We start from the raw sequence: 12,715 nt of genomic DNA on the forward strand, positions 1-12,715 counted from the left end.
GGAGAGGTAAAGGAGGAGGGGGAGAGAGAATCTCAAGCAGACTCCACACTGCTTGTGGAGACCATCTCAGGCCTCAATTCCAGGACCCAGAGATCATGACCTGAGCTGCAATCAAGAGTGGAATGCTTACCCGATGGTGCCACCCATGCACCCCAGTGATGAACTATTTTGAACAAAACTGACAGTGTATGGGCAAAACAATGTTTAGCAATCATTTTTAAGATTTGCTTTCTATACTGATGTTAGCTTTTAAAAAAATTTAATGTGATTTTTTCTATGGATTTTCACTGCTCTAAAGTTGAAACTATATAAACTTAGAAACATCTCCCTTCCATCTGTATCCTCTCTGCCTTGCCCCTCACCCAAACTCATCCTCATAGGTAACTTAAAAAAAAATCAGTTTTTGGTTTATCTTTTGTGAGGAGAATATATGTTCTTTTTCCATTTCCTTTTATGCAAAACTTACCTATTATTTTAGATGTTTTCCATTAAATAAGATGTTGGATTTTGTGTTGAGAAATCCATTGATTTCTGGGGTGCCTGGGTGGCCCAGTCAGTTATGTGTCTGACTCTTGATTGCAGCTCAGGGTTGTGAGATCGAGCCCCACATCAGGCTCTACTCCCAGTGGAAGGAGCCTGGTTAGGATTCTTTCTCTCCCTCTCTCTCTGCCCTTCCTAATCCTGCTCTCTCTCAAGAGAGAGAGAAAAAAAAAAAAAAGAAATCCATTGATTTCTATTTTATTATTATTTTAAAAATCAGAAATGGGTGTTGAATTTGTTTTCAGCTTCATGGCAATGGTCAGTTTTCTTCCCCTTAGAAAAACATTAGTATATTTAGTATTTTTTAAAAGATTTTATTTATTTATTCATGAGAGAGACAGAGAGAAGCAGAGACACAGGCAGAGGCAGAAGCAGGCTCCACGCAGGGAACCCGATGCGGGACTCGACCCCGGGTCTCCAGGATCACACCCTGGGCCAAAGGCAGGTGCTAAACCGCTGAGCCACCCAGGGATCTCTATATTTAGTATTTTAAATTATTATACATGACAATGTATCTCAACTTTGGTTGATTTTCCATCCCCATTTATCAACAATTGTAAATATTTAAAATATTCCTTTTAGTTAGATCTTTCTCTACATTTAGTTCCTCTTTGATATTTCTTGTGTAACATGTTTCAGAAACTTAGGAATATACTAAATGAAGACTAATATGTTTTCCAAACTGACTTTCAAAGAACAGACTCTCTATGAATTTATTTACTTCTTGCATTCTTTGAACCATTACATTTAAACTTGAAATTTTGGATTTCAAGATGATCTGCTTCCTTACCATTGCATCTCAATACTTAGAGATACTCAGAAACCAAGTAAAAATGTTTAAAGAAGTCCTTCCTCTTACATTTTCACCTCCACATAGTGATGTTCCTATTTAGGACTCTGAGGTAAAATGGAAAATAAAAGACCATTTGTGGTGTTGTTTGGGGGACTATAAGTAGTTATTGTGGTTAAATCCAGCTTATTCATCTCTCCTGACCCCTAAGCATGTGAAGGTTGTTTGAGTCAAAGTTGTATCTTGTTCTAGGCATTTAGCTTTTTGTTCTCAAAGATTGGAAATTTGGAATTTAGTAGCCATAAATTAAAAAAAATGAGCCACTTATGAAACCAAATTCAAGCCTAAGCATGTGTTTCCATTCCTAAGGACATAAAGCAGTGAGTGTTCAGAGCTTTCACCACCAGCCTCTCACATTCACCAACCCTTTCTCATTCTGCTGTAGGGGAAAGGTTTCAACTTTATTAGCAAGTAAGATTATTTTCAACATTTTTAAAAAGATTCTATTTATTTATTCATGAGAGACACAGAGAGAGGGAGGCAGAGGGAGAAGCAGGCTCCATGCAGGGAGCCTGATGCGGGACTTGATGCTGGGACTCCAGGATCATGCCCTGAGCTGAAGGCAGGTGCTCCACTGCTGAGCCACCCAGGCGTCCCTCAACATGTTCATGTAAACACTAGAGCGTAATACAAAGTAACAAGGCAGTATGCCTCACACAGGTGTTTCCTGTCTCCTTTCAGTTTAGTTTTACTTTTTCTAAATTAAAACAATTAAAAATAAAAAAAAATTAGTATACATTTTAATTGATCACCAGAAAAAAATGAATAGCTTTTTCTGATGCATGTCTATATAGAAATAGGAAATGTAAATGTGTGTGGGGCCTGGCTGGCTCAGTCCATACAGCATGTGACTCTTGATCTTCAGGTTGTGGGTTCAAGCCTCACATTGGGTGTAGAGATTACTTAAAAATGGAATTCTTTTTTTCAGTTTATTTTTTCTTATTCATCAATTTTTCTCGATCTCCTTTGACCTCAAAGTTCTCTGTTTGGCAAAAAACTTCTCTAGCAGCCTCTTCTATGTCTATTTGTGCAGGAGTTGGTCTGCACAGGTACCATACTGCATAGTGAAATTGCTGCATTGATCTTCTTTATGGGTATGGGTGTATTATGGTTGTTATATTTTGTGTGCCCTGAAAGGCTTAGGTGATGTATTCCACACAAAGTTTTGAGGAGTTTTCCCTTCTTTTAAAAGTCCTTTCGGAGCAGGGGTGCTTGGGTGGTGCAGTCAGTTAAGCAACTGGCTTTTCTTTCTTTCTTTTTTTTTTTTTTTTAATATATTATTTATTTGTGAGAGAGATACCTAGAGAGAGCACAGCAGGGGGAAGGGGCAGAGAGAGAGGGAGAAGCAGGCTCCATAGGAGGGAAGACCTATTGCAGGGCTCGATCCCAGGACCCAGGGATGATGACCTGAACAGAAGGCAGATGCTTAGTTAACTGAGCCACCCAGGCACCCTGCAACTGACTCTTGATCTCAGCTCAAGCCTTGTATGGGCTTCATGCCCTGCTTTGGACTCCAGTCTGGCATGGAGCCTACTTTAAAACAAAAAAGTCTTTTCAAAGTAATTATTTCAGAGTAGATATGTGTCTGCTTCTACTTTTACAAAATATTCTAGAAGGAATCTGGGACAAATCAGGATTAGATTACCAGAGTTGGAAGGTATGAAATGACCTAAGCCAGCATTTGGCATGTAAGACAATCCAAGCACAGAGTGGTTGAGTGTCTTGCTTAATAACACACAGGAAAAAGAAACATATGGAGGAAGGATAAAGGAAAGGCCTACTTGAAGTGAACTGATCTGGATTAGTGGCCAAGAATATAACTCTGATCTTATTTTCAATTAATGGCTGTTTTGACCACAAGAGGAAAACTTGCCAGCCTAAATTGGAAGGTCAAGGAATCAGAGAAGTTTTGTCCTCAAAACATACCTCACTGTCCAGCTCTTTGTAAAAAAATAAAGGTCATCTATCATTATATATGTTATTACTTGATTCCTCTTCCCAAGGCCTAACCGCTATGTCTTGGCTTCTCTCTCACCCATCATTTGCCATTTCTGAGTATTGATTGCCCAATGTTCTGTGGACCTTTTCTGCTCCCTTTAGGCTGAATTAAGTCTTTTATTGTTATTTTTTATTAATTCATTGGCAGAATGCTTTTTCCACATTTTTACAAGAGTTTTGACTCTGAAAGAAATATTTATTATACACGTAATTTAGCCCCAAAGGAAACCAGAAAAAAAGTAAACTGGAACAAGAAATTAATTTTCAATTTATAGGGATATTAACAGATGAAATATGGTTTAAAAAAATTTCCTGAAGTAAAATAACTACACTGCCATTCAATTTTTGCCATTAATGTGGTTTGTCATAATACCAAATTAAATCCATTTAAAAATTTTTCTGTGTTCTTTTAAACAAATATTTTTTTCTTCTAAATTTTAAGCAGAAGGAAAAAGTCCACTCAAGGTAATCCATATTAGAGTACTTACTATTTGTTAGGGACTGTGGTGGTCCCTGGAAAGGGCACTAAAATAAGGAAGTCCCTGCCCTTGCTAGCAGGGTATGTGTTTTCTTTCACCTTGAAAAAGTCTTGACACAGAAAAAAATCTGTGAGGGAATCACGTAAATTCCTATACTCTTGCCCCTTCCTCACCAGCAGGCCATAGGAGTCATTTGACACCCTCAAAATCACAAAATGCCTCATGGAATTTATATTCTAGGGTGTGTGTGTGTGTGGGGGGGCAGACAATAAGCAAGAAGACAAAATTTGTGTTTTATAGGAAAATGTAGCTTAGAGGGGGCTTTAGGGAGTTCTTGGCATGGTGATGTAATTTCAAATATGGTCTCCAGGGAGCGTCTTAGGGGGGATCTGAAGCAGTGAGCTGGGTGAAAGGAAGGTGTTAGACAAGAAGATATATATGAGGCAGAGCATTCCAGTTACAGGGAACAGCCAGCACACGGGCCTTCAGTTGGGAGTATGCCCGGTATCTGGCCCCTGGGAGAATGCCAGTATCATCCAAAGATGACCAGTGTGGCCAACTAGGGAGAGGGCAGTAGGAGAAAATTTAGAGAGCTAAGAAGTGGAGAGACTTCTGGTTTTCCTGAAGGATTTTGTTGAGCAGAGGAGCAACATGATCTAACTTACAGTTTAGGTGGATCATGACCTACGTTCATCACGGCCCGAGGCAGAGACACAAGAAGCTACAGTAATGTTAGGAGGCGTTGCCTGGAGAGAGAGGGATGGTTGCGTTTGAGGGCACGGTAAGAAATGGTCCAGTTCTGCATACATTTTGCTGGTGGAGCCATCAGCATTTGCTGAAGGACCAAAGGTGTGGTGGGAAAGCAGAGGCCAAGTGGCTGCCAGCTTTAGAAAGCAGTCACACTCTCGCTCTCACCTTTGCAAAAGGTGGAGATTTTTTTTTAAATGTCCCGATTTTATGTTTTCAGCTCAGACTATTTAATCAGTATCTCCAGAATCATGGCCCTGGAAACGACACGTTTAAGATGTTTCTAGAGGAGGCTGGGTGGCTCAGTGGGCTAGGCCTCCGGCTCTGGATTTCAGCTTACGTCGTGACCTCAGGGTCGTGAAATCAAGCTCCGGGGTGTGCTCTGTGCTCAAGGGGAGTCTGCTTGAGATTCTTTATCCCTCTCCCTCTGCCCCTCCCCCTGCCCTCCCTCTCTCTCTCTCAAATAAATCTTAAAAAAATAAATAAATGTGGGATCCCCGGGTGGCCCAGCGGTTTAGCGCCTGCCTTCAGCCCAGGGTGTGATCCTGGAGACCCGGGATCGAGTCCCACATCGGGCTCCCTGCATGGAGCCTGCTTCTCGCTCTGCCTGTGTCTCTGCTCCTCTCTTTCTCTCTGTGTCTCTCATGAATAAATGAAATCTTAAAAAATAAATGTTGCTCTAGGATTCTTCTGCAGCCAACTTGACTTGAGCTAATGACACCTGCTGGCTGGCTCAGGGCTGAGTTAAGTGAAAGAGGCTGCACCTTCAGGGTACAAATTAGGGACACAGCACGACGCAAAGTATGTAGCGGGTAGCAGGCTGCTGAAGGCAGAGATTGACCCTAGTCCCACTCTGAGACTGAAAAACGCTGAAAAACGCTCGGAGTGGGTGGAGCCAACCACGGCAGGCTTCCTGGAGGAGCCCGATTTTGATGAAAGCTTTCGCAGCCTTCATCAGGAAAGAAGGGTAGGAGGAACGGGAGAGGCCACGCGGTGTGGCTGAGGCGCGACACGAGCTGGGCTTGCCGCTGCCGGGGCCAAGGCGGGCCTTCACGGTGCGGCCGCGCGCGCCTCTCCGCCAGGGCCACGCCCCCTCCGGACCAGAACCCGCCCATTTCCCCGTCAGTCACAGCAGCGGGGTTTCCGGAAGGTCCTGATTTGAGAGCGGACCAAACCGGATGAAGGTCGCGCGCCCTCCTCCGTCCGGCTTCCGGTGGGCCGACCCCCGGCTTCGGAGGGCGGCAGGGGGCGCGCCCCGCGTCTGTGCGCCTGCGTGGTGCTGGGCCGTCCGCGCGCGCCGCTATGCCGGCCGGGCACGTCTCGCGGGTCCGGGCCCTGTATCGGCGCATCTTGCTGCTGCACCGGGCTCTGCCCCCAGACCTCAAAACCCTTGGCGACCTGTACGTGAAGGACGAATTTAGGAGACATAAGACCGTGGGTTCTGAGGAGGCCCAGCGTTTCCTGCGGGAATGGGAGGCAAGTGAATGCCCCAGACCCTCAGAGGTGTCCCGCGGTGTCCCTGTGGGAGACCCCTGTGCCCGCTGGTTGCCCCGGGCGCCCCGCAGCATCGCACAGCCGCAGCCTGTTGGTGTGAACCTGGGAGCCCTTCCCAGAGTTACGACCCGTGCCTGCGTGTTGCCCCGCCGGTTCCGGGCTGCAGCTGGTGACATCGGGGTGACCTCGGCGGCTCCGGGACGGTCCATCCTCTGGAGCTCCTGCGCGTGCGAGGCGGGAGGGGAGGGATGGGGATGGGGATGGGGATGGGGATGGGAGGTCACAAAGTTGAGGAAGTCCCGTCCACCAGCTTTTTGCCCCCTCGTAGCGAACGCTCATTCACGAATTACTGGTTTTCTCATTACCCAGTTTTCAGACTTGAGGGTTGTTTCCATAACTGCCGCTTTTTTACATTTCCGTGCTCTTTTTTTTTTTTTAACATTTTATTGATTGATTGATTGATTGAGAGAGAGGGGGGCAGAGGGAGAAGCAGGCTCCATGCAGGGAGCCCGACGTGGGACTCGATCCCGAGTCTCCAGGGTCTGGTTGGAAGGCGGCGCTAAACGGCTGAGCCCCCCGGGCTGCCCTCTTTCTTGGTCTTAATAATGTTCTCAGTTGACTGAGATATCAGATACAACGGCAAGCGGTGGAAGGGAAAAATGCTCAGACTTAAGTCAGATGAAAGTTGATTTTTCCCGGGTCTCAAGTTCCGGTACTCGGTTACATTGCCCTGTCTCCTTGCACATTTAAATCTCAGACACAGGCATTAGATTTTAGCCCTTTGACGACCCCCTCTCCTTTTTTTTTTTTTTTTTTTTTTTTTGAGTGACGGTGGGGAAAAGGTATTTAGAGTATTTCGTGGGATTGGAGGCCTAGCAGAATTGCTCTTCGCTATGATTTGCAAATATCAAGAAATTAATGGAATTGGAAATTAGAGGGACATCTCAGGTGTTTGAAAGCATGAAGCAGTGTCGGTAAAAGAACAGAGGTAAGCGATGCTTGGAAAGCCTAAAAAGTTGGTTTAGACCAATGTCTTTTTTTCTTTTTAATTATATAGGTTATGGTTAGGGTGAACACAGGCCTTTTTCACTGAATCTCAGAATTCTTGATTGTAGCTTGCAAGAGTGTTGTTTAGGACAATCGTGAAATTTAGAACTTTATTTTATTTTTTAAATTTTATTTATTTATGATAGTCACAGAGAGAGAGAGAGAGAGAGAGAGAGAGAGAGAGAGAGGCAGAGACACAGGAGGAGGGAGAAGCAGGCTCCATGCACCGGGAGCCCAACGTGGGATTCGATCCCGGGTCTCCAGGATCGCGCCCTGGGCCAAAGGCAGGCGCCAAACCGCTGCGCCACCCAGGGATCCCAATTTAGAACTTTAAAACCATGACTTAGCGGTAATCAGCTTGCATGGAGCTAGGGAAGTTGAATTTTACATGCAAATTGCTTTCTTTTAATATGGTAACTTGGTCTTAGAGCTGAAAGAATTGGGTTCATATTCAGAGTCTGGAATTTATTAAATGTCACATCACTTAATTTATCTTAGTTTTATCTGTGAAATAATAATATTAGTTAGCTGCCATTTAATAGCACTTTGTGAATAGCTAATAGCAGTGAATCTGTAAGAAGTTAGGGCATTTAAGTGACATCTTTTAAGCCAGGTCGGTTTGTGGCAGGACAGGAAGGAAGTCTAGCTCTGTTTGAGAAGAAATAGGGCACTTTGAGAGTTCCTAAAGTCTAAGAACTTGGAAGCTTTTTAGCACAAGAGTAGAAACAGAATCAATTGGAGAGAGAGATGCAACGAAAAAAAACAAACAACCGGGTTGTTGATTGACCTACACAGCTTGGTATCTGGAATTCAGCTTTTTTTTTCTTTTTTTAAATTAATTTAAAACTTGCAGAAGAGTTACTCAGACAGGAACTGAGTCCCTCCTCCCATACATCCTACATGCAGTTCTGCATATGTTAATAACATTGTACATAACCATGGTGCAGTTATCAAAAATAAGAAATTGACATAAAAAGAAATTAACGTTGCTACAGTGATGTTAACCGAGGCTTTATTGACATTTTGTCAGTGTATCTGCTAATGTTCTTACTCAGCTGCAGGATCCAATCCAGGATCTCATATTGCATTTATTTAGTCATCCTGTCTCCTAATTTTCTCTAGTCTATGATAGTTCTCAATCTTTTCTTATCTTTCATGTGTTTGACACTTTTTTTTGAAAAGTATTGGTAAATTACTTTGTAGATTGTCTGTCAATTTGGGTTTATCTGATTTTTTTTTCCTCCTGATTAGACTGATGTGCATTAGTGAGAGGGATACCAACAAAGGTGGTGAGTTTTTCTAAACCTGTCCTATAAGAAGGCACATGATGTCAACATGACTTACTGATGGTGATGTTAATTGTGATCACTTAGTTAAGGTGATGTCTGCCAAGTTTCTCCACTGTAAAGTTACTGTTTGCCATTGTGAAATTAGTGTATATTTTGGGGAGATATTCTGAAGCTATACAGATACTCTGTTTCTCCTTAAATTTTGCCAACTATTTTGGAACATCATTGATTTTGCTCTTATTCATTGTGTTTTCATGGTGATTTCCTATTTCCTTCATTACTTTTGAATTTATTTATTGGAATGTTTCTGTAGGTAAGCCTTTTCCCTTCTTCCCTATTATCGATCTAACATTTCTACTTATTTTTTAGAATGGAGAAAAGTGTATTCCATGGGGCTAGAGCCCTGGTAATTAATGAGTTAGCAGCTGGGTAAAATTTAGTTTAAACCTAGTAATCTAACTATTTGGATAAAATCATAATTCTCACAGTTGCAAGGCAGCTCAGTCTAAGCCTTGGAGTTGCAAGGTGTGGGTTGGGTTCTGCCAAGAGAGCTAGTTGCTCTTTTCCAAAGATGAAGGGTAGAGAAGATTTTAATAACTTGGAGGGGGAGAACAACTTGGTTAGGGCGGTGATACTGGAAAGTGATATCCTTCGGTCCTCTGGGCCTCCCCTACCCCACGTATTCTTCAAAACATCTAATTAATGATTATGTTATACCTGTTTCTACTAGTTATGGCATGGATTTCTGTTGTTTTGGTTAATGATGATTACATACTTGGCACACATGAATATTACTAGCTTGATGCTTATGTTTTTGTCAAGCTAATTGAGAGTAACACACTTGTGGACTTCCTGTGCTTTGTGGACTTTGGGTTTTGATATTCTCACACACTTCTAAAATTACGTATGAACTTGAATAGATTCTGAATTTGTTTTACTTTAAGGGGCAAACTTAGGTATGGGAACCACTGGGGAAAAGAGAAGGGAAAGATCAAACATCATAGAGGCCCCAGCATTAGGAGGAAAGGTCTCTGTTCCTTTCATTTGTAATCATGGAAAACTGTTGCAAATGATAAAGGGAATTCAGCTGGGGAAGTTTCTGTTCAAGGACCACTTAGGGGAAAGTCAGAAGAAAGTATTTCATTTTAGGGATAAAAATGCATATGCTTGTTTACAGAGTAAATACTGAATTTATATAATATCTTACGGAAGAGAAAAAAAACGTAGGTTCAGAAAGAGATGTTGGCAGTATGTTAGGGAGAATGTTTGATATCTCATTGGTAAAATATTGTAGTCTTAAGTCTTTTAGGAGGCAACTGTTAGAAGTGGAATTGGGGCTGGATATATCAATGGTCTTATGATGTTTTTAAAGTCCTAACTGCTCAGTTTTGAAGAATAGCTGATTTAGGTAGTACTTTCCATTTTTTTTCTCTGCCTGCCCAATTGTGGAGAGAACTTCTTATCACTTATTTTCTGGAAAATTAGAATGTGTTGAAGATTAAATAGCAAGTAAGACATTTGTGATAGAATGTGAGATGAAGGGTAAAAAACAGTTCTCAAGAGCCACTCTGAAGAGACTCTTTGTGTTTAGTTTTTCCTTTTCTGCCCCATTTGTTTATGTCTACTGCTTTCCTGGTTTCTTTTGTTTTTTCTTAAGGAGCTGTTTCTCTCTGTTGGGTGATGTTTATAGTAGAACTTGTTTCTGGAAAAAGTGAAACGGCTTACAAATTCTGTAAATAGTTATTGATCACCTATTGTTGCCAGCGAAGTGCTAGGCATTGTGAGATACAAAAAAGAATGATAATTGTATTTTACTTTCATGGTGTCCGAAATTTAGTAGCATATGTTAGATAATTATAATACAGTATGAAAGTGTGTCTGTTAAATGTGATGGGAGCAGATAGGGAATGGAGAAATTGAGGGCCACATACAATGTCTGAGTTGGGCCTTGAGCAAGTCAAAATTACCATGTTAAGAACAAGACTTTGTAGAAAGAGGGACTAACCTATGCAGAGGAATTGAATTAAGAAACAGTATGACTTTTTTCCAGGATCTGCAATGATGTGTTTAAAATTTAATATCTTAAATGAGAGATTAAGAAGAGAAAGTTACAGAGGTATTCTGCTAAGGATTTTAGGTTTTTATTTGGAATTACTGGAAGATTTTAAGCAGTGGTGAAATGATTCGAGTTATATTCTAGGAAGGTCACTTTAGCAGCAATACAAAGGAATGATTGAAGAATGCTTCAGATTGAAGGTAGGGAGAACTCCTAGGAGGGATGTAGGAATCCCTAATATATATGTGCCTGAACCAAGACAGGTGTTGAGAATGCAAAGTATGGATGTATGTGTTATCCTTTATAAGGTAGACTGAGACTTGACTTGGGGACCCATAGAGGATTGATAAAAGGGGAGGAAATAGAATGGATAACTCTCAGGTTTAAGAACATCATACCAGTAACCAGACTAGGTATATAGAAGGAGCAGGTGGAGAATGAGTGCAGTATGGTACATTCTGGTGGGACAGTCAAGTGGAGATAAAAGGTAAGGCTTAATGTAGAAACCATAGTCTCATAGTCAGAAGAGAGATTGTGGCTGGAAATAAAGAATTGGAATTCCTTAACTATAGTTGGTTCAAAGGTGTGGCTGAAAGTGCCCAGGTTGGGTAAAATGTGGGGGAAGGAAGATAGATCACTAACATTTAGGAATTAAGAGAGTGAAGGTAGAAGTACAATGCTGGAACTGTTCTTTTCTTCTGTATTTGGTTGGTTCTTTCTTTCTTTCTTTTCTTTTTTTTTTTCTTTTTTTTTTTTTTTTGTATTTGGTTGTTTCTAGCTACTTCTGAAAAGGAACATTCTTTTGTCCTTCTTTTGTGTTTAATTCTTTGTATGATGGTCTAGACATAATACGTAACATTTGATTTATTTTGTTTTGCTGTATTTGAGAAGAGGAAGTGCTTCACATTTCATGTAACCATCCATTTATAACTCACATGGGATATCTTTGTCTTATTTACGACTTTGAAGTAGATCATCAGATAAAAAATGTATGATTAACTTGCCTGTCACCTATATTTAAAGTTTCCTTAACTTAGGATAATTAGGCTTGGATGGGTATTTTGCAGTTTTTATAATTGTATGCCTTTCTTACCTAATTTGGGGGCCTCATTTTGTTGCTTTTGAACATTCTGATTTGTAGTTTGTATTTTAGCTTGCATTAGAAAAGGAATGAATTACCTCTCTGTTTAGTAGATGGATCGGATATGTTGAGCAATGTATCCACCAAGTATGAGGGAGTAATTTGTTAACCTCTCATTTGTACTGTTTATGCAGAAAGGTTACTCAATGTAGTGTTTTTGTGATGGTTTATTGGATGGTGTGTATGTTTTCTACATTAAGCTTTACCTTTTAAAATTTTTTTAGCAATATTGTGGTCCTTATCTAATGGTTGAAAAAAGGATAAAGGAGAGGAGATGAAACTATCATTGGAACATAAAACATTTTTTTTTCTATTTCTGAAGCATTTGGCTTTTTAGTGATGCTTTTAAGGTATTTTTATTTAGGAATATTTAACTTTTGATATCATGAGATGTGTTATAACAATGCTTGTGTTATAAATAACAAAAGGTATTTTTAAAATACTAATTTGATCAATATTGTGTATATTGATGTTGTTACTGAAACATAGAGATCTATTTCTTTTATTTAAATGATTTAAAATTTATTTAAACTTACAGACTTTAAATAATGGTGATAGTATAATAATATGCTAATGATTATAGTTTTAAAATAGATCTCTACACTCAGTGCGGGGCTTGAACTCACAACCCTAGGATCAGGAGTCATGTGTTCTACTGACTGAGCCAACCAGGTGCCCCCTAAAAAATAAATAAATAAATAAATAAATAAAAACCAGTTCTGCACATGTATATTTATACATAACACAGTCTTAAAAATTTGAAATAAGTTTTTGCATAGAATTTAAGAAGATAAAAAAAGAATTTAAGAAGATAAAGGATTGTATATGCATAGTTTTACTATTTTTTGAAATATATTTTACAGTTGCTTAATAAAAACAAATGTCTGAAATATTACATAGAGTATTAGAATTGAAAGGCAGCTTCAAATTGCTATAGTAAATGCTTTTTTCAGTTAATGTACTTAAAAAATCAATATCTGCTTAAAAAATTAGTGTGGGAGGGCTTATAGTAAAGAGTAATATTTCTGTTCCATATTCTATGTTTCAAATATCTTGTGAATTTTGGTTATCTGT

The 12,715-nt window shown here is 40.3% G+C and overlaps 1 protein-coding gene across 1 annotated transcript in view; it reads left to right on the forward strand.

Moving 5' to 3' along the window:
- Window positions 1–5,799: 5,799 nt before the first annotated feature.
- Window positions 5,800–12,715, forward strand: part of SDHAF3 (succinate dehydrogenase complex assembly factor 3) — a 68,629-nt gene continuing 61,713 nt past the window's right edge. Inside the window, exon 1 of the mRNA XM_025471292.3 lies at window positions 5,800–6,090. Coding sequence (XP_025327077.3) covers window positions 5,917–6,090 — 174 coding nt within the window. The 5' untranslated portion in view covers window positions 5,800–5,916. The remainder of the gene's footprint in view (window positions 6,091–12,715) is intronic.

This window comes from Canis lupus, chromosome 14, assembly GCF_003254725.2.
Source record: "Canis lupus dingo isolate Sandy chromosome 14, ASM325472v2, whole genome shotgun sequence".
NCBI lineage: Eukaryota > Metazoa > Chordata > Mammalia > Carnivora > Canidae > Canis > Canis lupus.